The 24,521-nt window shown below is 40.0% G+C and overlaps 3 protein-coding genes across 3 annotated transcripts; 2 read left to right on the top strand and 1 right to left on the bottom strand.

Annotated features, from left to right (window-relative positions):
- Window positions 1-474: 474 nt before the first annotated feature.
- On the top strand, window positions 475-3,851 carry LOC112179581 (transmembrane protein 64). The gene is made up of 4 exons (XM_024318044.2): window positions 475-1,000; window positions 1,734-1,970; window positions 2,056-2,273; window positions 3,314-3,851. The coding sequence occupies exons 1-4, from the start codon at window positions 731-733 to the stop codon at window positions 3,492-3,494; spliced, it is 906 nt and encodes a 301-aa protein (XP_024173812.1). The 5' UTR covers window positions 475-730; the 3' UTR covers window positions 3,495-3,851.
- Window positions 3,852-6,792: 2,941 nt separating this feature from the next.
- On the top strand, window positions 6,793-10,668 carry LOC112176722 (probable LRR receptor-like serine/threonine-protein kinase At1g12460). Its single transcript, XM_024314782.2, has 2 exons — window positions 6,793-8,837; window positions 8,930-10,668. Exons 1-2 carry the CDS (start codon window positions 7,669-7,671, stop codon window positions 10,416-10,418), a joined length of 2,658 nt encoding a protein of 885 aa, XP_024170550.1. The 5' UTR covers window positions 6,793-7,668; the 3' UTR covers window positions 10,419-10,668.
- A 396-nt stretch (window positions 10,669-11,064) lies between these two features.
- Window positions 11,065-14,133, bottom strand: LOC112176723 (probable aminotransferase ACS10). The gene is made up of 4 exons (XM_024314783.2): window positions 13,326-14,133; window positions 13,055-13,183; window positions 12,094-12,254; window positions 11,065-12,007 (listed from the first exon to the last, which is right to left on the bottom strand). Exons 1-4 carry the CDS (start codon window positions 13,788-13,790, stop codon window positions 11,152-11,154), a joined length of 1,611 nt encoding a protein of 536 aa, XP_024170551.1. The 5' UTR covers window positions 13,791-14,133; the 3' UTR covers window positions 11,065-11,151.
- Window positions 14,134-24,521: the final 10,388 nt, after the last annotated feature.

Here is a 24,521-nt window from a genome sequence, read left to right as displayed (position 1 = left end):
CTTCAAGGAAGGATTATGTCCCAATACACATGTGGTGACATCTCAAAAAATTAAAAAAGTACATGTGGGTGGTTATTCAGATCATACTTAGCTCTTACACTACTTGAAATCTCATACTTGCATTTGTTTCTTATTTTTCTTTGAGAATTTGTTTCTTAAACAAACGCTCGCTTTATTTTAAATTTGCGTTCTTATAGTAAACAGAAGATCTCAAACGTTTGTTACATCATTTATAGCCATAAACAACAAGACCCAGTAAACTCCAATCGGACCAAACAAAATCCAGCGGGTCGACCCGGCGAGATTGTCCACGCCGTGACGGTGAAGAAACGACAGCCCCAAAGCAAGCATAATCTAACCGTTACTCCACCACTTCCCACTCACGCCACGTGTCCCCACCGCCCTCCCCAAAACGCCGCCGTTTCCATGTCGACGTAAACCCGCAAAATATTAAAATATCGGTTTCCCTGTTATATTATAGCCTCACCAGAGTTTATCTTTTTGTGGTTGCTCTCTCTCTCTCTCTCTCTCTCTCTCTATCTCTGATCATCTCTGCATATCTACTAGTCTTGATGGCCTGTCGGACTCTCTGATACAATCCACCAAACCCTAACATTTTGGGGACGAACACTTTCTCTCTCCTAGGGTTTTCCAATTAATCCACCGCAATTGTTACTTTCAGGGGACGAATTGGGGTTTCGATTGGACCGATTCGGTTTAGGGTTTTTCGATGACCTATGAGGAGAATGTTGATCGAGGAGAGGTGGAGCCGGAGCTGATCGTGAGAATTGGGGGCGGTGACGATGATGAGAAGGGGAGAGGGGACTATGTGAAGCTCAGGGAGTGTCCCGGCGAGGCTGAGGAGTCGGAGCCGTCGTCGTCTTCGCCCAAGGGATTATGGTGTTTGTGGTATTGGGTTAGGTTGGTGTTGCTGTTCATGTGCTTGGGGTTGTTGGCTGGGGTTTTTATCAAATGGGTCGGGCCTTTTCTGATGGATACGGTAAAAATTTGTCAACTTTCTTATCTTTGATTTGGGTTTTTTTTTTCCAAAGCTTTTATCTTGATTTCTGTCAAAGGAGTGTAGAGGTTTATATAGGAGTTCATGAATTTGTGGTTTTATATGAAGGCTGTGTTGATTCTCTGACTAGTATGGAGTTAATTGGACTTGTTTGAATCTTTCTTGTAGTTGAGATTTTGTACTGTAAAATTCCCTTAGTAGACTTTGTTGCATTTGAGGCATTGTTAATTCGAGTGGCATTAAGGAGGAAATGGGCAATCAACTAGTTTTGATTTTCTAATTCGGAGCATGCGTTTTGACTTTTGAGAAAACTAGAAATGTCAAGGCTGCAGTGATTAAAGGTTTTGAAGCCGACTTGATGACAAAATTCTGCTTCCCCTTTTGAGTTTTACCTTATATATGTTATGTATTCTAATTATTTCAGCTGAGTTTAGAACGTATTATTGTAGGTTCTGGGGTAATTCTTATAACCACCATATCATTGTGGAGCGTGCCCCAAAACAACTGTTTGATTTGATGGAAAATTTTTGGAGTTTAAGAATACTGTGAAAGTATTAGGTCTTGTTCTAAATGGTATCAGGGCCGATGGCTGTGTCTTTTTCCTATCCTGACTGGCTTTGTTACCACCCTCGGATAGACTGCAATATGCTTCCATATATGGGGAGAGACATATAAATACTTTTGTCATGCTAACTAATGATGAAATTATTTGCAGGAGGTAATTCCAATGATTAACTGGGAGACAAAAACATTCAGTCCTCCAGTGCTTGCTATTCTGGTCTTTGCTTCTGTGGCATTGTTTCCTACCATACTATTACCATCTTCACCTTCTATGTGGGTGGCTGGAATGACTTTTGGTTATGGCTATGGATTTCTTCTCATTATATCAGCAGCAGCTATTGGTATATCACTTCCATATTTCATTAGCTATCTCTTCTACCATAAAATTCAGGTGCGTAAGTTTGTCAAACATACTTCTCTGTGTTTTAGTTCTGTGTGTGCTTCCTATAATTTAACACTGTTTGACTCTTATGCAGGGATGGTTAGAAAAATATCCAAAGAGAGCTTCCATTCTAAGATCAGCTGGCGAAGGAAACTGGTTTCACCAGTTTCGAGCTGTAGCATTAATCAGGATTTCTCCATTCCCTTATATTATATATAACTACTGTGCTGTGGCAACCAATGTCAAGTATGGTCCGTACCTCTTGGGGTCCTTGGCGGGAATGGTTCCAGAAGCATTTGTTGCCATTTACACGTACGTAAAATCCCACTCACATTAAAATGCATCTCATTGCACGGTGATCATATATATGCATTTTTCCGTATATTGCCAACAAGTAGTTATATTTATTTGTAGATTGGAACTTGGGTTATGTTTATCTACATATTTCTATGTTTGAAAATTCATGTGAGCAGTCTAGGAAACTAGGAGTTTTCTTAAAATGAGAACTTGTCAAATATTGGATTGTGCTTAATCTTTGTTTTCATAGCCTGTAGTAGTGTCTGGAAAGATAGATTTGTATATATTTGCATCTCTGTCAAAGTTGATTTGGTGTCAAATTTGTCTCTAGAGCCAAATACTAAATGTATTCTCTTTCTTTAAGCAAGATAACAAATATGTTGCATTGGATTTTATATAAGTGGGTTTTTTAGAAACTAAGCAATATGCAGTTACTTGGCTTATATGGTTGGAAGTCACAGTTGCTGGCCTGTCCTTTCTTTAGAAGTACCCTGCATTGTTTGTCAATTGGCTGTGTTTAGATACTAAGCAATATGCAGTTACTTGGCTTAGATGGTTGGAAGTCGCAGTTGCTGGTCTGTCCTTTCTTTAGAAGCTCCCTGCATTGTTTGTCAATTGGCTATGTTTACCAGAAGACCATTAATTTTTGGTTATTGGTAATGACGGCTAAGGGAATCGCAGTGGGACTGGCTTTGAGTAAACTGCACCCAGAACATCTTTAAATCTTTAATTATCTATACCAAGTTGTGATGACCTCATTCCCACCCAATGTCTCCAGTGTCTCCAGTATCTATACTGGCAAGTCATCATCTCCAGTGTCTTATCACATTGTTATATAATAGCTTTTTGTTTACTTCATTCATCAAATCTGGTTTCTGTACATTTTAGGTGGTGAGAATATAGATAATGATTGGTGGTCAATGACTGTCTTCCATTTTCATTTTTAGATTCACTTTTTCTCGAGTATGGAACAGAATGCCATCTGTAATGTTTTGAGTTCATGTCATTACCCCACATGTTCTTCACTTAGAAAAATCATATTGTGTTGATTGCAGTGGGATCTTAATACGGACATTGGCAGATGCTTCACATGAGCACCACGGCCTTTCAGCCCCACAGATAATCTTCACTGTTGTTGGCTTTGCTTTGGCTGTGGCTACCACAATTTTCTTCACAGTGTATGCAAAAAAGCAGCTCAAGGAATTGCAGAAGGAAGATGAGCCACTGTTGCAATAAACTTCTGCTTCTAATTTTGGTTGCAGAAAGACTCTCTGCTCCACAAGCAAAATGGTGCACTTTAGATGAAGTTTCTTTTATTGAACGACTTCATCTGTTGATGTTGTCAATGTATTGTAAATTGATGCCCTTGGAGGACGGAGAAGAAGCCATGACATCCATTCAACATGATTGCCACTAGCATTTTCCCCTTAAAAACAAGTGTTGATTTACTTTTGTTGTCTCTAGCCCTCCCTCTTAATTGTCTATTGTATATGATTGAAATGATTCTCAAGGATTGAATTGGATTCTAGCAAAATTCTTGATTGTATATAAAAATAACTCTTCTAATATATCAACTGTAGATGGTTATTGTAATGCAGATTGTTGTAAGCTGTGATCTGTCTACATGGTGAATGCATATCTGCACCTGCCCTCTCTACTGCTCTTTTTCTTTTGGGGTTGATTAAAGAAGGGCCCTTACTTGTGGTCCTAATACGTTAATTTGTGAGGTTTTTATTTCTTTTTCTGTTTCTTGGGTCAGAGTGTCAAGAACAAAACCCAAAGTGGTGTCTCAGTCTCGGAATTTCCAACTGACAGATTAAAATGCAGGTGGCTGATGGTTTGGGCCTTTCAGTAAATGATGCTCTGTGGTTGTGCAGTTGACTAGATGAAGGTTTGAGCTTCCACTATGTGCAATACTCCAAAGATGAGCTTCTGTTACTCTAGAAATCTCTTGATGATTGGAATGGCTGATCTTTTAGCCCTCTTTCTTGACGGAGAAGTGTTAACAACCTTCCTCTTGAAATGAAATCTTCATTTGAACAAAATAAAAACCGCATTCTACTCCTCCACCGCCACTTTCTTTTAACAGATGTTATTGGAAACTTTACGTTTGCAGGGGTTGTCTTTACGGGCTAATCATGTTTTGTTGACCAAATATTGATTAATCAACAATTAAGTAATCATTAGAATGAACATGAACATATTCTGACAACTACGCTGGTTACAGATTCCGATTCTTGGTCCTTAAAAAATATTCATGGTTTTTTGTTTTTAATTTTTTAACAAACAATGTATTCAAACCTTTACGGATTGATAACCAAACAGGAGCATATGTATGGCATTACCAAAAGTCTAAAACTATTTTAAAAAAAAAAAAAAAGGTATGAGATTCTTTAAATGTGTGAGCTGTCTGATAATAATAATAATGCATTACCATTATGTAAGAAAAAACATCTAATAAACACAAAGGTGTACAGACCATAAAACAAACATAATGTCCAGTGCAGGCTTCTCATCTTGATTTCAATTGTTTATGATTACACTATAGAATACTTGAATTTTTCAACACTTTCATGTTTGGAAACTGCATTATCATAAGATATACAACATCAATGAATCATGTCATTCGAAAAGTAAATCCGAATCGTATATATGACTCATTCAAAAGTGTGAAATGAACTATAAAAATGATGTGTGGACGTCTAATTTCAACCTTGTAGCTCAAACAAATTAAAGAGTCGGTATAAGATCATCAGCAAGCTTGTTAATTTGATTCACAAATGAGTGAAATCTGATTCTTTGTTTTTACCTGAAACTTCTTATTTGTTTCTTGCATAAACAGAAAGATTGTAGTAAGAACTTAATTTATTTACTAGTAGGTAGAGACTTTTTCAATGTCTCAGAACCTTGATTAGATTTAGAAGCAAGCTTTGGGTGGATCGTACAACTTGTCCGAGCCATTGTCTCATTATCATCATCCTACCAAAACAAAACCAGAAGAAACAAAACTACCCCAAAAAATATCATCATTAATTAAAATGAATACTTCAGAATTAAGAAAAGAGATAGAGATTCTGATTCAATGCCACAACAAATGAACGTGTGAAAGAAATATTGTGCAGAGTGAAAACAGATGGCCAGAAGGTAAAGAATGAATTCCACAAGTTTAAAATTCACACCTACCAAACTAATTTTAGAAATTAAATATTCAATTAATATTGTGTCGCAACCATAATTTTTTGCTTCATATGAAATTAAAAGAATCAAAGATATTATATGTCGGTCGAGTCTTGCTGTCTTGCAGCGGAGACCTATAATTAAGTAGGTCATTAAAGTGATTGGTGGGTGAGTGAATCTTTGTTCAATGAATTGTAATTGTCTTAGTTTGTTCACTTCTGTGAAGTTGTATTAAGCACGCTCCTGAACTCTCAAATTAGAGGAAGCCCACACTATAAAAGGGTAGCGAACCATAGAGATAGGTCTATTGATGGGTGATTGAATCTTTGCTTGATGAGGTGTAATTGTCTTAATTTGTTCACTTCAGTGAAGTCGTATTAAGCACGCTCCTGAACGTTCAAGTTTCAGGAGCCCCACAATCCCCAATCCCACACTATAAAAGTGGGTAGCGAACCATAGAGATAGATCTATTGGGGACCAAGTGCCAACTGTTGCGATCAGTATTTCGGTGAATTAATTTCTTTCTGAACTCTGAAGCAAAATTTGGGTTTTGGGGGTTGCCCAGTTTTCCTGGGAAGGTTGTTCCTTTCCTATTATCAGTCAAATGCATGAGACAAGTTTGGAAGCTAAAATGGACTCCAACCAAGGAAATGATAAAATGAAAGGTGGCGAAGTTGTCCACGTGGCATGATCTGAGATGGGGTAGATGGTACTGGACCCTTGAGTTAATGCACGTGATCGTCATTACCAGCTGGAAAATGGCATGCAATTCAGCAATTGCAACGTTAAAGACGACTTTCTATTCCTCTATTGGTTTTTTTAATTCAAGTTTCTTGTATTATTAGAGTGAGAGCATATGCTACAAATTAGTGAAACTTAGGATCATTTTCACATGGTTGTCCATACATTTATAGTCTTATCACGAACTATAAAATGAATTTCATTTTCACATGGTTGTCTATACACTTGTAGTCCTATCTCGAACTATAAAACGAGATATAATATAAGTAACTACTAACTACATTTTTCCAACTATATAATGTCTTAAAACACGCTTAATTTCATCCATAATAATGAATGCTGTCTCTAAACATAACTCTTTTAAATTAATATTCGGAATACAACATACAATGTAACTCCCCGAACAAGAACAAGAAATAATCCATTCCTAAAACTGAGATAATGCATGGGTCCAATCAAACTACATTTTATATCAGTTGTTAATAGAAAATGCACGATGTCTACTTATTTAATCATTAAAAAAGAGAAAAAGAAAAAGAAATCCGGGATAACACAATGATATTAGTCAAAGAACCAAAGTCTAAATCGAAACGGTTCAATGCAAAAGCAGAAAGAGATGGTCTGTGGTCATCAAAACTGTACAGACAAACTGAAAAGACCTCTTCTGCTTCTCCTTCACTCTTCTTCTTCTTCTTTGCTCCTTCTATTTAATTTTCTTGGTCCAGTAATTATGGGGCTGATGGGAAGTGGTGGAACAGTTGGTGGGGAAGAATGAATGCTCTGAAAGGGAAACACACACCCAACATCATATACTGTTCTCTCTCTCTTTCTTTGCTAATTCACCATTATCATTATCATTGTGTTTTTACATGGAAATTAGATGGAGAATGAGAGAGAAATAGCATGCACGTGGTCTTTGCATCAGATTTCAGCTCAGTGGAGGCAAAACTAAGCAGTTTTCAGAATCCCTATATTTATAAGCAGTCACATTAATTTTGGGTCTCTCTCTCTCTCTCTCTCACTTGTTTCCTTTACAGCCAAGCCAGGCCAGAGAGTGGTTACTATTTCCTGACCTCCATTTTTGTGTAGCCCATACCTCTGTGCCTTCCACTACTCTTGTGTATTATCTCTCTCTTTGCTTTGCTTTGCTTCAATCTGAAAGCTCAAATTTTGGTACTTGGGTTCAATCCAGTGAAACTCAAAATTTCATAAAGCTTGGATCTTTAACTGTTCCTGATTAGTTTCTGAGGAACCCAGAAGCCAAACCCAGAATCTCTCTGCAAATGTGGTCTAGTTCTATGAGATTCTGCAATTCCAGTGAGACCCACAAGTGAAAATGCTGCTGTTTGGTCATGATCCTGATGGGGATTTTCTCATAGTAGAAAATGAGGGAAGCAGAGTAGCAGGAGGACTTGGATCTTATCTCAATCGGATCCAATTACCATAATGCCAAACGGGTAGACCCTTTTAACCAGCATTAACTCTGTTTAGCATGAGAAAGCTTCATACTTTTCGTCTTTCTCATGCTCTTTCCTGCTTTCTTTGTTTCTATATTGGAATCATTGCTGTTTCATCAGTAACTGAGAAAGAGATTCTGCTTCAATTTAAAGGAAATGTAACTAGTGATCCTTACAGTAGCTTAGTCTCATGGGTTCTTAGTGGAAATCCTTGCCAGGATTTTAGTGGTGTGTCCTGTAACACTGATGGGTTTGTAGAAAGGATAGTTCTTTGGAATACTAGCATAGGTGGGGTGTTGTCTCCGGCTTTAGCCGGGTTGAAATCATTGAGGGTTTTGACATTGTTTGGGAACAGGTTTGTGGGAAATTTACCACAAGAGTATGCTGATATTCAAACATTGTGGAAGATTAATGTTAGCTCAAATGCATTATCTGGGTCTATCCCTGAGTTTATAGGTGATTTGCCTAACATTAGGCTTCTGGATTTGTCAAGGAATGGTTTTACTGGGGAGATTCCATCAGCTTTATTTAAGTACTGTAACAAAACCAAGTTCATTTCTTTGTCACATAACAGTCTTCTGGGTTCAATTCCGGAATCATTGGCTAATTGCTTGAATCTTGAAGGGTTTGACTTCTCTTCCAACAACCTCAGCGGTGGCATTCCTATGCAAATTTGTGATATTCCAAGGTTAGATTATGTGTCAGTGAGAAGCAATGCGTTATCTGGGAGTCTTGTGCAGCAGTTTTCAGCTTGTAAGAGCTTGAAACTACTGGATCTCGGTAGCAATTTGTTTACTGGTGCAGCGCCATTTGGGATTGTTGGATTGAGCAATCTTTCATACTTCAATGTGTCTCACAATGAATTTAATGGGGAGATTCCTGAGATTACAACTTGTAGTGACACAATGGAGTATTTCGATGCTTCGTGGAATGAGTTGGATGGAGAGGTTCCTTTGAGCATTGCAAAATGTAGAAGTCTCAAGGTTTTGGAGTTGGGGTTTAACAGACTGACTGGAAGTATCCCGGAGGTGCTTGGAGATCTGGAGAGGCTTTTGGTGATTCAGTTATGCAATAATTCACTAAGTGGGATGATTCCAAAGACATTGACAAGCATTCAGCTGCTTCAGGTTTTGGATTTGCAGAATCTCAACCTTGTTGGTGAAATTCCCAGTGATATAAGCAATTGCATGTTTCTTCGAGAGCTGTGAGTCCAAATACTACAACATGATTGTTTATATTTATATCCAGATTTTCCGAGTCTAAGCTAAATGTGTCTTGTTTTTATTGTTCCTGCAGGGATGTCTCTGGTAATGCTTTACAAGGAGAGATACCTCAGAAGCTTTACAACATGACTTACCTTGAAATCCTTGACCTCCATGAAAACCAGCTCAATGGAAGCATCCCACCAGACCTGGGAAACCTTTCAAGATTACAATCTCTGGATCTGTCACAAAATTTGCTTTCTGGGCTGATTCCTTCTTCTCTTGAAAATCTACCAAAGTTGACGTATTTTAACCTCTCCTCCAATGATCTGTCAGGCACTATCCCCACAGCAGTCCAAGGTTACGGCCTCTTTGCTTTCATTAACAATCCATATCTGTGTGGTGCCCCTCTGGACCAGCCTTGCTCAGCAAATGGTAATGGTACTGGGCCTTCTACTTCGAAGAAACCCAAGGCTCTTCGGTTGTCTGCCATCATTGCAATTGCTGCTGCTGCACTGATTCTTACTGGGGTTTGTCTAGTATTCATAATGAACATCATTGCCCGCAGAAAGAAGTTAGATGAGGGGACAATGGTTGTTGAGAGCACGCCACTTGGTTCAACTGAATCAAATGTCATTATTGGGAAGTTGGTTCTTTTCAGCAAAAGTTTGCCCTCAAGGTATGAAGACTGGGAATCAGGCACAAAAGCTTTGCTTGACAAAGAATGCATAATAGGTGGTGGATCCCTTGGTACTGTCTACAGAACTACTTTCGAAGGTGGCATCTCAATTGCAGTGAAGAAGCTTGAGACTCTGGGAAGGATCAGAAACCAAGAGGAATTTGAGCAAGAAATTGGAAGACTGGGGAACCTTCGACATTCTAATTTAGTAGCATTTCAAGGGTACTACTGGTCCTCAACAATGCAGTTGATGCTATCCGAGTTTGTCCCAAATGGAAATTTGTATGACAATCTACATGGTCTTCATTACCCCGGAACAAGCACTAGCAGTGGAAATAGTGAACTCTATTGGTCTCGGAGATTTAAGATTGCTCTTGGAACAGCAAAAGCTCTTGCCTACCTTCACCATGACTGTAGACCTCCTCTTCTCCATCTCAACATTAAATCCACTAACATACTCTTGGATGAGAACTATGAGGCCAAGTTGTCTGATTATGGGCTGGGAAAATTGCTTCCCATTTTGGATAATCATGGTTTAACCAAATACCACAATGCCGTAGGGTATGTTGCGCCAGAGTTGGCTCAGAGTCTAAGACTAAGTGAGAAATGTGATGTGTATAGTTTTGGAGTAATTCTTTTGGAGCTGGTGACAGGAAGAAAACCAGTAGAGAGTCCAGCAGCAAATCAGGTTGTGGTTTTGTGTGAATATGTTAGGGGTTTATTGGAGGGTGGCTTTGCTTCAGATTGTTTTGACAGAAGCTTAAGGGGTTTTGTAGAGAATGAACTGATTCAGGTTATGAAGTTGGGGTTGATTTGTACATCTGAGCTCCCTTCAAGAAGACCAAGCATGGCTGAGGTTGTTCAGGTTCTCGAGTCCATCAGAAATGGGTCGGAATCATCATAGTAGTCAAAATGAAACTGCACAACTATGTTCTTAATTCAGCCTCAGATCAATGATTCATTTTTACCAGAGTAAAGTTCACAGAGATAGTGTTTAGATGGAAGGGGACTTGGATCAGTTGGGTGGAGTAGAAGGTTTCTGCATATAGGAAAAGAGAATAGAATTCTTTTGTAATCATTTGAGATTTACCCAAATCAATTGTTTTTTTAATATTTTTAGTTCTGCAAATAAAAACATCCATTTCACCATCTTAGTTTTGTCTCTGTAGAAACTCTATAAATATTAAATCTTTAGGATCCCTTATTCATGAGAACACATGACTACAGCAGAAACAATTAACCAGAAGCTGTTTTGTTTGGGTCATAGGGTTCTTTCTTTATTTTATTTCCATCATATAATATGAATATCTTATTACATTCCATCCTTGAATGCAGCCATGAGCTATGGCCCTATGGGAAAATTTAAAGGCCAATTGCTATCTGATTTGAACAACCTAGACCTCCAGATCTTGTTGCCGGCATATGTCCAACTGTCCAAGTAGAACTAGAATATTTAAAGCTCCAGATTGGACTTGGTCACTTGGAATTTTGCATAGCTCTAGTAAGTTCTTGAATTCAGAGTTAAGGTTTACCTCAACTGCAAAAGCTGGTGATTCTAAAGATATAGTAAAAGCTATTTCCTTTAAAAATTTGTATGCAACCTGAACCTGTGTACTTGTGTAGAATGAACGAACATTTCAACTGTGTGATTTACATGTTTCGGCAATATTCCGAATTCGTTCCATAACAACAGGGATATCTTTTTCAGTCAACGTCGTAAAACAAAACCGGAACCATCCCGGTTCAATACAATGACAAGAAGATCCAGGAGTAACATTGAGCTTACCTACATTCAACAACCTATCCCAGAGCTCAAGCTCCCCTTTCTCACTGTAAGAGCGAATTAACCCACTCAAGTCTGCCCAACAGTAGAAACCCCCATTGCTCTTTGTGCACTCAATGCCCAATTGCTTCAATCCTGTCACAAATCTAAGATACATTCCACGGAGCCTTTCTCTGTTAATCTCGATGAACTTATGCATAAATTTGGTGTCTGAAAGCATAGAGATAAGCAACCGTTGGGATGGGGCGGAGATAGAAGAGAACCTTGTCAACTTTTTAGCAGCAGTCAAGACATTCTTGTTAAAGGAGTAGATGGCACCCACCCTGAAACCTGGAAGTGAGAGATCTTTCGATATGCCATACACTATATGCACTCTGTTCTGGTCGAGATCTTCCAAATCCACGATTTCTGCCATGCTAACAAACTCTTCACTTCCATACGTGGATCCAGCAAACAATTCATTTGAGATTATATGAATGTTCTTCTCTCGGGCAAAGTCCAGAAGGTTGTAAAGTGATTCACGAGTAAGTAAACTGCCACCAGGATTTGAAGGATTTGAAATTATAATCCCACGAACTTTTACACCACGTTTCTTTGCCTGGTTGAATGCTCGATCAAGTGCAGTTATACTTAAATTGAATTTATCAGCACTGCGGCATGGAACAGGTATTATCTCCACTCCAGTTCGCCACTTCACATCTCTGTCCAAACTACATATAAAGTTCAGAAGTCAGTTTTTCTTAGGTCAGCTACCTACGGAAACTCTTCAGAAATGTGAATCAGTAACGGTTAATACCCAGGGTAATATGGTGCCGGAACGAGAAATGCGTTTCCACTGTCTGCTAGGCAGAAGCTTAGAATCTCAATTGCAGGGGTTGCACCAGCTGTCAATACAATTTGTGAGGGGTTGTACGTAACTGAATTTCCAATGGCCTTAGACATGAATCCTGCCACAGCCTGCACATCTAGGAAACTTAGAAAGCGCACAAATAACCAACGCAGTACCAAAGGAATGTATTTAACAAAGAAGAAAACTGTTTTTGTTATGCTATATTGTACTCAATTGAAATGTCTATGAAAAATTATAAGAAGTAAAAAGTAACGCATGTAAACACAAAACTCAACCTGCAAATTGCCTAAAAGATTAACATCTGAGTAGAGCCAATATTTCCTGAGATAGAATACTGGTATTACGTAAATGGACTAATACCCGTGCAATCACTGCTAGTTGTAAGAAAACAATACCATTATCTCTAGTAAATGACAAAAATAATCCACAATGAACATCAAGAGTAATTATATTTCATTCACTTAGACACATTAAACCAATCGAAACAGCCACTTAATATCAATCTTCAGAAATTTTTTAAATTTTTATAGAGCCCAAATTAATGAATTCCATCTAAAATTTGACAAATCTTGACAGTTAGGTCCATTATGCACCAAAAGCTCAACGCTTTCAGTCATAGAAAATCAAGTATTCAGAAGATACTTTGCCATTATAGCCAAAGTTGGTTAATTCCATATTTCCATTCCATCTAAAGTAGGTCCTGATTTTGAAAGTTGGGTACTCATTCCACCAAAAACAAGTCTTAACAGAATCACAGAGACAAAATTCGAAGCATATGCCCCAAAAAGTACAAAGTTGAAAAGCTAATCAGATTTCCATATTAACCAAAAAGAACCATACTTTTCGTACAGTTCGAATGAACAACCATGAACGCAAAAGCAATGATTCAAGAGTATAAAAGAAGTACCAGTTTCAGCTCCATCAAACCATCAGAAGGCTGGTAACAAGCAATCCCACTAATCCCAAGCTCCTCACCACCCAGTATTGCATCCTTTGCATTCTCCAGTAGCCAATCTCGAACCAAGTCCAAAGCTAACTACACCCATCAAAATTCCCACATCAAAACCCACACACACAAAAAAATTCAAAAAAGCTGTAGAACCCGCAAAAAAAAAATTTCAAAAATTCAAAAAAGCTGGAGACTTTGAGCAAAACAAGGCAAACCCAACTCGACCCACCTTGTTTTCATCCAAACCCAGCTGAATAACCCCATCCGGGTTACCCAACTCGTCGTACGGATCCTCCGCCACCTTCCTCAACCCGACATAATACGGCGGCTCACCGCCTTTCAAAACCGAATTGGCCCGAACCGAGACATGTACCGGACCCGGGTTCCTCGGCGAGAGATGGGACCTCGACAGCGACCGGGGCAGAACCGGAACTTCCACCAACTGCCCGGCCGGGTGGTGGTCCGAGTCCGAGTCCGGAGAAGGCGGCGGAGTCGGCGGGTTGGAGTTGGAACGGTGACGTTTCAGATAAAGCTGGAGGAAATAGAAGAGCGCGCATGGTATGACGGAGCCGAGAACGAGTCCTCCTCTGCCTTGAACCACGCCTTGTAGAGGGACTATAACCCTCATGACGGCGCCTCCTCCGCCGCTGCTGCTGCTGGTGGGTCGCCGGTCTTCGTCTCGGGTCCGGGTCATATTGGAGACATCCGGGCCGGGTCGCGGTGGGGTTTCGGGTCGTCGGAGAGTACGATGATGAAGAAGAGGAAGAAGAAAGCGAAGGGAGGAAAGGCCAAGGCTTTGGGGCGAGTGAGTGAGTGAGAGAGCAGCGAAATGTTTGGAGGGTATATTGAGATTTTTTTTGTTTTTTTTGTTTTGTTTTGAGATTTAATTTGATATGGGCGCGCCGTTTCTTCCTTGGTTTGAGGCGAGGATTTGGAACCAGTCGTTGGGATTTTTTTGATGGGGAGTTTACAGTTTACTGATATAGCCCTTTTGGGTTTTAGCTTTCCTTTGCATTTTCATTTGGTAACCTTGGTTTTAGCTGTAGGAGGGGAATTGCTAAAATGGAATTTTATTTTGGTATTTCTAAGATTTGATGTTGGAAATGTAGTTTTGGATCCGAATATGACGTGGAGTCGTGGATGGTGGAATGTTGATTTAGTAGTTCTGTTTGATGATCCAATTGTGACATGTGTTTAATATTCTTTTAAAAAATAAAATAAAAAGATGTTATTAGATATTAAAGCCATGAAAACAGGTCAGAGTTTAATAGAATTTACATAAGAAAAGCCGGGACAAACCAGATAACATATCTAAGCTACTTTAAATTGATTAAAATTTAAAGGGACGCTCGCTGAATAGCAAGCCTAAACTAAATAAGAGTAGTCTCGCTGACTCGCTCTCTAAGGAATAAATATTCATCTAGTCTAATCTATCAATCACGCAATTGTGGTACAATATCAAATAGAAACGTCTTAGAAAATCTATAGAAATTACCCCTACTTTAAAAAGCTTGAGTCCAAAATGTCTAAAAGCCGAGATAATTTAAGAGAGCGCTAGTCCCTTCTCCACAGGGTTGGAACTGGCACCATCCTCAGTAGCCAACAACCTCGGAAAACAGGTTGCTCCTTGGACTATGCTTGAAGGTCTGCAACCCTTCTCCAAAATCGAGCCCCCCACAAATAGGACCAGTCATCATTAACGGCCCATTGAAAGCAGCCCCAATAACCTGCAGTCCAGAAGCCCAAATCAACTCCGTCAAAGTCAACCCTAGTTCAAAACTAGGGATTGCAACCGGTTTTTTCGGATCTTCCTCGCAACTTGACGCCATCACCATCGTTGCCAGACCAGTCCCAGCCAACCTTGGCCCCGACCCGGCCACCGTTGAAACTGTCTTGGCCTTCCTGCCGCCGTCACAGATCGACCTGCAACACCACTGCCCAACTCGAGGGCATCCCGGCCCGACTCCGCCACCGGTGTCTCCGTCCGTCCGTCCATACCTGACCCCCAACGTGGTCAATCGAGACTGGCCCACGACACAGAGCCCAAGAGCGGTGAAAGCTGCATCCACCGACAACATGATCCACCAACCTACGTCGAGAAACAGCACCCTCAGCAGAGAATCTCCTCAGCTGAGTCTTCGAGAACCTTAACGGAGATCCCAGTGTCGTTGCAGAAGAGACCACGATCTCTCCACACCCTGGTCGCTGCCATCTTGCCTCTGCATGGTCAGGAGAGCACTAGACTCCCCGTCGTCATCACAAAATCGGACTTTCGCCTTACCGGGTCGCTCCGCAAGTTTTGGAGGCCCTCTCTCCATAGCTTATACGACCTTGCGAAATATCTGTGTTTAATAATCTATTGATATAACATATGAGAATATCAAATATAGGTTTACGGTAATATTGCATTATGAGCTTTGTCTCCTCTCTTTATATTGGTCGAGACATAACTTCAATTAACTAAAAAAAAAAACCTTAGCCGGATTGAATTGCATTCTATCTGGTTTATTTATAAGTAATTTACAAAGATGATTTTTTTGTTGAGAGTTTCTATTGAGATCTCTAAATTTGCTCATTTGACTTCTCATACTCTCCACACCTCTTTTTTGCTTTTAAATACAAATATTTGCTCACTAAACCTCCGTTTGAATTCCTCAAATAACCTTAATTATACTATTCACATACAAGACAATAAAATACTCATTATACCTCTAATTCACTCACTACACTTCCATTCCTTGGTTTTTTTTTTTTTTTTTTGCATGCAACCCTAAAAAATGCTCAAAATAGATTTCTAGAACTTTAAATTATGAATCAAACAGTCATAACACATAAATTGATCAAAAGGTCATAAATCAAATGGTTAGACAATGATTCATATGTTTCTAATCCTTTTAAAAAATGAAACGTTACATAAATTGATATAAATAAAAAAAAGGGAAAATGATCATTTACCTGATTTTAGGCTAAAAATTGCTCACTTGCTCCATCAACTGTTTTTTAACCCCATTTACCCAAAACACTCTAAGGGATTATTTCCCCTTTACCCAATTAATTCTTTTTTCTTTTTTTTTTTGAGACTTTTTTGCCCTCTCATTCTTTCTCACTTAGAGAGAGAAGTCACCTCCACCTTGCTGTGCTCCGGTGACCAGTGGCCGGCGCGGTCTCCGGCGACCGGTGACCGGATTCCGGCGAACGGTGACCGGATTCCTGGAACCGGTAACTGGAATCCGGCGACCGATGACTGGAACCCGGAATCCGGCTATTATTGCCCCCCAGTAATCATATTATTGCCTTCTAAAAATCATATTATTGCCGTCCAGTGAATTGTATGAACTCCCAAAACCAAAATGAATACACTACAGGCACAATTGATCATTTTATAATCATATTATTGGCTCCCAATAATTATATTAGTGTCTCCCAATAATCATATTATTGCCCCCCAATACAAAGTCCAATGTCTCTACTGCCTCCCAATAGACCACCAAAAATGCACCATTTTGTAGGATTCACAGATAATTTGATTTTAATACACTGAAAACAACATGTAACTTATCCAAACACCACACTATAGTGATCCATGTCCCTCGTATCAAAGTCTACTGGGGGCCAATAATGCGTCTACTGCCCCCCAGTAGACCATCAAACAAACCCCACACTTACATTGCAATGTCAGATTACTCACATTGTTAAACAGATAGTAGATCATTGGCCTCCAATCCAATAGTTTAAAAAAAAAAAAAAATGCTATTACTTGCCAAAAAAAAAAAACCTGAAAAACAATTCTTAAAAAAAAATTAAAAAAAAAACCCCGCAACCGGAGAAAACAGACATTCAGGCTTGACGGAATGGCAGCGAACTACTCGTCGTCCAAGGACACCAAGTCGACGGTGAAGAAGGCCAAGAAGAGTAACAAGTCCAAAGGCCAAGCCACTGCCGCCGCAGACGACGATGCATACGCCGACGCCGATCTCTTCGGCCGGATCCAATATCCACACAAACACTAACGTCGTTGCCTCATCCTCTCTCACTGGAGTCCTCGCCGCAGGCGAGAAGTCTGAGACTGAAGACGATCGTTTGAGTTGCAGGCCCGCCTCAGCCTTCGGGTCTCTGGGGGTGTCGCTTTAGGAGGGAAGCGAGGGGAGGAGGTCGGATACGATCGCCGACTGAAGACGATCGTTTGAGTTGCAGGCCCGCCTTGGCCTTCGGGTCTCTGGGGGTGTCGCTTTGGGAGGGAAGCGAGGGGAGGAGGTCGGATACGATCGCCGAGCAAGAGTGTCGACGATCTGGTTCTGAAGATTTCAAAGAAGCCATAGGGGTTAGAGAGAGAGAGAGAGAGAGAGAGAGAGAGAGAGAGAGAGAGAGAGAGAGAGAGAGAGAGAGAGAGAGAGAGAGAGAGAGAGAGAGAGAGAGAGAGCAGATCAGGGAGAGTGGAGAGAGACTCGGAGATGCAAATGTAATTAATTAATAGAGTTAAGGGTAAAACTGTCATTAAATATTAAATTGTGTAAATAGGAGTAAAAAACTCTTAGTGGAGTAAGCGGGCAATTTTCAGACTAAAATTGAGTAAGTGGTCACGGCCCCTAAAAAAAAACCCCGGAACACAAAAGAAAAAAAGCAAAGAAAGAAACACGCAGCTCATGAATGCAGGAAAAGAAAAAGAAAAAAAAAACCACCGCCTCCCACCCAAAACTCTCATCATCCAACCAAACCTTGAACGAAGTCTAGACTAGGAACTCAATAAAAGTTTTGGAACAATTTCTTAGTCTTTAATTTGTGTTAAAACTAGGCGAAAAGGTTGTAAAAAAAAATACTAGTTAATTATAATTCATTGTCTATAATTGTCATTTTGTAAGAGGATATATATGTAATTCAATAATTATAAAGATATAGAAGACAAATGAGCAAATTTGGAGGTTCCAATAGAAATCCTCTTTTATTTTATTTTATTTTATTTTTTTATTGAAAGGTAATTTTATTGACTATAAAGGATTACATCATGATGGGGAATTATGCTTAACTGAGCACCCCAAGCAAAACAACTAGTTTTCAGCAATTAAGTCATAAAGCCATACCGGCCCCTGCTCCTTACAATACCAAGCTTGTGGGAAAGTCAGCGCCAGTCTGGCCAAATGATGGGCTATGGCATTAAAGCGCTTCTTCACATGCTTCCAAGACACCAGCTCAAACTCATTCATCATCAATCTCACTACATCTAATACTCCTCCAATCTCGCTAAGATCCTAGCCATCAGCCCATCAATTACATTTTAAAATTTGAAATCCACTTTTTTGTTTAACAATAAAAATATCATATTTATTCACATATCAAGGTTCGATGAATTTGATTGATCACATCAAGTGACCAAGTTAAGATTCAAAGGAAATTATTCTAACCATTCATTTGTTTTGAAGTATTTAATGCAATCTAACCATTTATTTATGTTGGTGCAAGTGCACGGCAGTGTTCTGAATAATCTCTCAAGATTCAAAGTGTTATCTCTATATTTAACCAATTAAGAATTCTCGGAATTATAATTAGCACTAAAGCTCAATGTATTCAAGTTATTATTAATATATATATATATATATATATATATATATATTGTAATATAGAGTTCAGGCTCTAAGTCTCCGTGCCTATATTTTACAGTTTTATTAATCAATACTTCAAAACAGCCGTGCAAGGAAGGTAGCACACAAATCATCAATAACATTTTAAAATTTGAATACTCTATTTTTTGGCTAATTGACAGATTGAGTTGCTGCTGAAAATAAATGTATGTATTCAAACATGGACATCTGTCAATCTGGCCTGATTACAATTTGATCATGAATTGGTTTACCGACTTATGCATATCATTTTTACATGAGACCATGCTCATCATCTAAATATTATCTTAAATTAATAGCCGATATTTCAAATTCACTATTCAAATAATACCATTTGGTTGAAGAGGTAATACAAATGGACCCAAAAAGTAATGTTTAATCATGTTCTTAAGTCATCATTCCATTAAGCAGATGTTTTAAATTCCCCGATAATCAAATTCATCATTTCATAATTGAGACATTTCAAAAAGGAGCTAATGAAGGATTTGAAAGATTTTGTCCCACTGTAATTGATTCCAGGAAACCACTATCATACATAATCCAATTATGTCGGTCTTTGAATTTTAATAATCAAAAGTAACATTTTTGTTTGTTACAATTTAGTTTTGTTACATTAGAGAGTTTGAAATTTTAAATTTGCATAATTTTAATTCAATTGTTGTTTAAGGATATCTCTATTTGTGTTTGATCCAAACTCTAGGTTACTTGACCTAGTGGTAATAGGGTTCAATTAGAAGAATCTAGAGATTATCTTTCCTTGTATGATTCTAACTCTATGCATTGTAATCCTCTATATAAAGAGACCCCTATTATCAATGAGAATACATAGCGAATTTCTCTCAATTTCAGTTTCTCTACAACACGTTATCAGCACGAGCCCTAACCCTAGCCCTAAAAACCAAAACTCTTCTCACCAAAACAGCCGCAAGCTCCTAGCCTTTTCTAGCCATGCCGTAAGCTGCCCCTGCAGCCCTTGCGCACCCATGTGCCACCTACTGCCCATGCAGCATTGTGGCACTACTGCTTGCCCTGCAGCATAGCAGCTCGCTCGTTCTTGTGCAGATCAGTCTGCTTGCACGCCCCGAAACGTCTTGTTCGGGACCTCTGATCAAAATACTTTCTTCATAAAAGTTGTTCATCTCTGTCTCTTCTATCTGACCTCAAAATTTCAGCCCTATTGGAGTCGTTTTGAGACCTGTACAGTATTCAAGGTGGGAGCTGTTCAGCATGCTCGTTCCTGTGCATATCAGTCAGTTTGCAAGCCCCGAAACTTCTATTTCGGAACTTCAGATCAAAATTCTTCCTTCATCAAAGTTGTTTGCCTCCGTCTCTTCTATTTGACTTCAAAATTTTAGCACTATTGGAGACGTTTTGTGACCTGTACGATAATCGGAGTGGGAGCTATTTAGAAGCGAATCTGCTCCGAATTTCAACAAGTTTGATTCGCCTAGGACTGAAGCTTGTTTGCAATCCTACAATGAGAATCGAATGCGATCCGCAATCCTAAGAGGTATGGTTTACTAAAAGTTCCCGTTTTTGAGTTTTTATTTCAATTTCTCTTATTTTTCTCGGGGACTTGCAACCTCCCTTCTTCTACCCCCCTTTCTTCATTATAGGGGAGACCAAATTAAGCTGAACTGTGGGGGTTCGTGCTCACTCCAAGCTTAGAGCTTGTTGAGATCTCCAAACTTAGAGTTTGTAGAGAATTTATGATCGACCACTTACATCATTGTTTCGATCTAATCTGATATCTGTTGGAATCGAATTTCTTGGAAGCGACAACGCTCGGAAATTCCTAATTTTTTGGAAGCGATTACGCTTAGAAATTTCATATGTTTTCGTGGTAGCCTATTTCGCTCCGAAACTAACCCTAATTTCTTGTTCTCTTTCAGGATGAGTAACCTGAACAAATTGGACTTTGCTCCATTGGGAACAACTGGCTCTGGATATCACAGGTGGGTTCGTGATATCCGCCGGCATCTCAAGGCTGTAGGAATCTTGGATATGATTCTTGAGCCTAGCCAGGACGTGATAACTGTTGAGCAAGCTCAAGCTTTGGAAGCAAATGGAGCAGCCTTAGAGGCAAATAAGGCGAAAGCCATCATCCTAATGACTTGTCATATGGATGATTCGCTCCAGTACGAGTATATGAATTAAGAAGACCCCAGAAAACTGTGGGTCTCACTTGAAGAAAGATTTGGCAACGTCCGTGACTCCTTGCTTCCTGACCTAGAAGTGAGATGGCATAGCCTCCGCTTCTGTGATTTCAAGTCAGTTCTTGACTATAACTCGGAAGCACTTCGCATTAAATCCTTAATAGAATTCTGTGGTAAAGAGATCACAGATGCGATGTTGATTGAGAAGACTCTCTCTACCTTCCCCGTCTCTGCATTGATGGTTGCTAAGAACTATCGAATCGATGTAAATGCAAGACGGATCACAAGGTTTCATGAGCTCATTGGAGCTATGAATGTCGCTGAAAAGCATGACAATATCCTTGTGAAGAACTATAATTTGAGATCCGCGGAAACAGAACATATTCCAGAATCCAGTTATAGTCGCACCTCTAAGAGAGGGCGCCAAGAGTGAAACCCTAATCTTAGGTATACTTCTGGACATTCTGATCCATATAATCGCTCTACTTGGGAAGGTAACCGCCAAAATAGGCGAACACGGAACCGAAGAGGTAAACGTGGAAAGAGAGAGGGAGGCAACGCCTCTGGCCATGTTGGTGGCGCCACCAACACTAAGAGCCATCTAAATGACACTTTCAAAGCGCCTCAATCAATGGAGTTCGAGCAAAGAGATGTATGTTCTCGATGTGGAGTGTCTAAGCATTGGGCACACATTTGAAGAGCTCGTGAAGAACTTGTCACCGCCTACAAAGCATATTGTGAAGCAAGAGAAGCTCACTATATGGAACAAGAAGATCAAGAAGATGATCTAGAGTGAAGAGTTGAAGACTACAAATCTGGCTGGGATCAATAGATCGCCAATTCTGTTTAAGTCTTTATTTTTCCAAGAGATGTAATAGGCAATTGCCATATGCTTTGTAGTAAATGCCAATGGTTTAGTCTTTCTTCAAAGTAGGCTCACCCAAAGTAAGTGTGATGTCTAGGAAGGTTCTGAGATTAGTGGTACTTAAGCGAGCCTTGCTCCACCGACATCTCTCTACTCACCTGGTCACATTTATTTTGGAATTACCGAAAGAAGTTAGACGACTACCATTGTTTTGCATTAGCTAGCATTTGGATTAGATTCTCCTAATGGTTAAGAGACAATGATGTACTTTGTTGGCTTATGAATAAAATTTCGAGTTCTTTTCATTATGACTCAATTTTGATTCTGAGCATATGACTTTGTGACTACGATGGCTAGACCATCCGTATTAATTTAAGGACATGGAATAGCCCAAGTTCCACTTGCCAAATGGCACCTTGATTACAGTTGTCACAGAAGCTCTCTACGCTCTTAGGGCAAATAGTACCCTATGAATAGCCAACGAATTCCATGCGAAAATGCATGTAGAGAACGGAAATGAGTTCCTTTGCATTACCTCTAATGATTGCGAACAAAGACGCATCTTAGAGACGTTTATGTGTCTCTCTAGTGGACTTAATGTCACTATTCGAGCTATTAAATCCAATAAACTTATGAGAGAAGATCTCTTGGATTTAGACACATATTGGCTTTGTCACGACAGGATAGATCATCCTAGTCATGATATGATGATCCGTCTACAAAAGACTTCACATGGACATCATTTCTTTTGAGCAAAATGAAGCAAGATGCCGCCATAAAAGGCGCCAACCATGGGCATAATGCCATGGTTGTTCCTCCTTGTGGCCATGACGCCATACATGCTAATTTCCATGGCTCCCACGCCATGATGGGAGATGTAGTCACATATTTTGCTTCTAATAGCGCTACAAACGCTTAGGCCTAACCAAACTCCTCATTGGTTGCTTCTAAGGCCTCTCGCTCGTTTTACAAAGCCCATTCCTTATGGAAATTAGGACTGAGACCGTCCTATGCAAAGGATATGACAATACTCATTCTGTTCTTACAAAGAATCCGTAGGGATTTTGTGGATTGATTCAACCAACTTGCGGACGCTTAAATATTTCATGATATTGGTTGACACGCAAACATGCTGGTCACGTGTTTAGCCATTGTCCACCTATAAATGCTGCTTACGCTATACTCCGAGCACATATCATATGACAACGGGCTCACTCCCCATATCATCATATTCAGTCAATTGGATTTGACTATGCTAGAGAGTTTACATCGAAAGACTTTCGATGGATATTGCAATGGGTTTGATGTTGGACATCACATTCCCATGTACACACCCAATTGGTCTCGCGGAAACGACTACGATGGTAGTCCAAACATTGGTAATGCGCACCAATCTTCTTACATCCGCTTGGGGTGATGCGATATCGCATGCAGCCATGCTAATTCGTCTACGACCTACCGCCACTCAATGTACCTCTGCGTTACAGCTAGTGACTGGGTACGCGTCTTTTGTACTTACGCACAGTTGAGTGAGCTATTTATGTGCCAATTGCGCAGCCACAGCGCTCTATGATGGGTCCTTACAGACGAATGGGCAACTACGTTGGATTTGCGCTTCCAACAATCTTCCGTCACTTAATGCCCTTGCAAGGCGATATCCTTACCGCTAAATTTGCTGGTTGTCACTTTGATGAGACAGTCTTCCCGTCGTTAGGGGAGATAAGAACAAGGATGTTCAGCAGGAACGACAGGAATTATCGTGGCCTGTCCCCACTATGTCTCATCTAGATCCCTATTACAGTGACGAGATCACACAAATATGCTGCAAACATGCCTGCAAGGAAGGACGTCCCTACGAGAGGACGTAGCGCCACCATACACGAAGGTAGGCATGGCGCCAACGCCAAAGAGAGTGGCACTCTGGCGTTACAGGCCATGGCCCCAGCTAGGATGCGTGGAAAGGCCCGTGGGTTCGAATGATACTTTGGCACATTCCAATCCTTTAATCATCAAGACTCAAAATCCGTCTCATGAGTATCTTCCGGGTTATGGTTATCGTTGGGGGACGCCTCAACGTCAAACCCTATTCCTGAGAATATAGAGCTCTATGAAACTTACACTAGTGTACATGAGACGTGGGATAGAAACTCCATCATAATTGATGATGTAGTTGCGTATTTCGTTGCGCATGAGTTTGTTGAGTTAGATGATATCGAACCACGCTCCGTTGATGAATGAATGCCAACGTAGAGAGTTTTTGGCCTAAATGGAAAGATGCGATCCATGTTAAGATGGATTCTCTAACGAAGAGGAAGGTTTTTCGAGCTAGAGATGCCAACACCTCCTAACATAAAACATGTTGACTAATGGGTCTTCGTTAGAAAGCGTGATGAGAAAAAGAGATGGTAATCTCGCCTTATGGCGCAAGGTTTCTCACAAAACGCCCTGGAATCGACTACGATGAGACATATTCTCTCGTAATGGATGTCATTGCACTCCACTACCCTGTCAGTTTGGTAGTTTCCGAATAACTGAACATGCAGCTTACAAATAAGGTCACTACGTATCTCTATAGGGATCTAGATACGGAACATACATGAAGGTTCATGGCGAACTTCATTTACCCAAGTCAAGAGGTTCTAGACCATGGAGCGCGTTTACAAAGAGGTTGAAACGCTCACTAAAGTGACTACTTTATTGGGAAGGGATATGCCCACGCGTTTATATGACAAGTTTCGGATTCTATCGCGGTTCATGTTGGACATGATCTTCATTAGAAGCCCTTAAAG

This window comes from Rosa chinensis, chromosome 7, assembly GCF_002994745.2.
Source record: "Rosa chinensis cultivar Old Blush chromosome 7, RchiOBHm-V2, whole genome shotgun sequence".
NCBI classification, from domain to species: Eukaryota; Viridiplantae; Streptophyta; class Magnoliopsida; order Rosales; family Rosaceae; genus Rosa; species Rosa chinensis.
Note: the sequence above shows the minus strand (reverse complement) of the source record. Positions and strands in the feature narration are given on the sequence as shown.

Excerpts from the sequence above, each read along its gene's own strand:
- LOC112179581 (XM_024318044.2), top strand. The coding sequence starts at position 731 with ATGACCTATGAGGAGAATGTTGATCGAGGAGAGGTGGAGCCGGAGCTG. Across the intron at positions 1,001-1,733 it reads GGCCTTTTCTGATGGATACG|GAGGTAATTCCAATGATTAA; the intron begins GTAAAAATTTGT and ends AATTATTTGCAG. Across the intron at positions 1,971-2,055 it reads TCTTCTACCATAAAATTCAG|GGATGGTTAGAAAAATATCC; the intron begins GTGCGTAAGTTT and ends ACTCTTATGCAG.
- LOC112176722 (XM_024314782.2), top strand. The coding sequence starts at position 7,669 with ATGAGAAAGCTTCATACTTTTCGTCTTTCTCATGCTCTTTCCTGCTTT. Across the intron at positions 8,838-8,929 it reads TGCATGTTTCTTCGAGAGCT|GGATGTCTCTGGTAATGCTT; the intron begins GTGAGTCCAAAT and ends TTGTTCCTGCAG.
- LOC112176723 (XM_024314783.2), bottom strand. The coding sequence starts at position 13,790 with ATGACCCGGACCCGAGACGAAGACCGGCGACCCACCAGCAGCAGCAGC. Across the intron at positions 13,184-13,325 it reads TGGGTTTGGATGAAAACAAG|TTAGCTTTGGACTTGGTTCG; the intron begins GTGGGTCGAGTT and ends TGATGGGTGTAG. Across the intron at positions 12,255-13,054 it reads GTTTGATGGAGCTGAAACTG|GCTGTGGCAGGATTCATGTC; the intron begins GTACTTCTTTTA and ends CTAGATGTGCAG.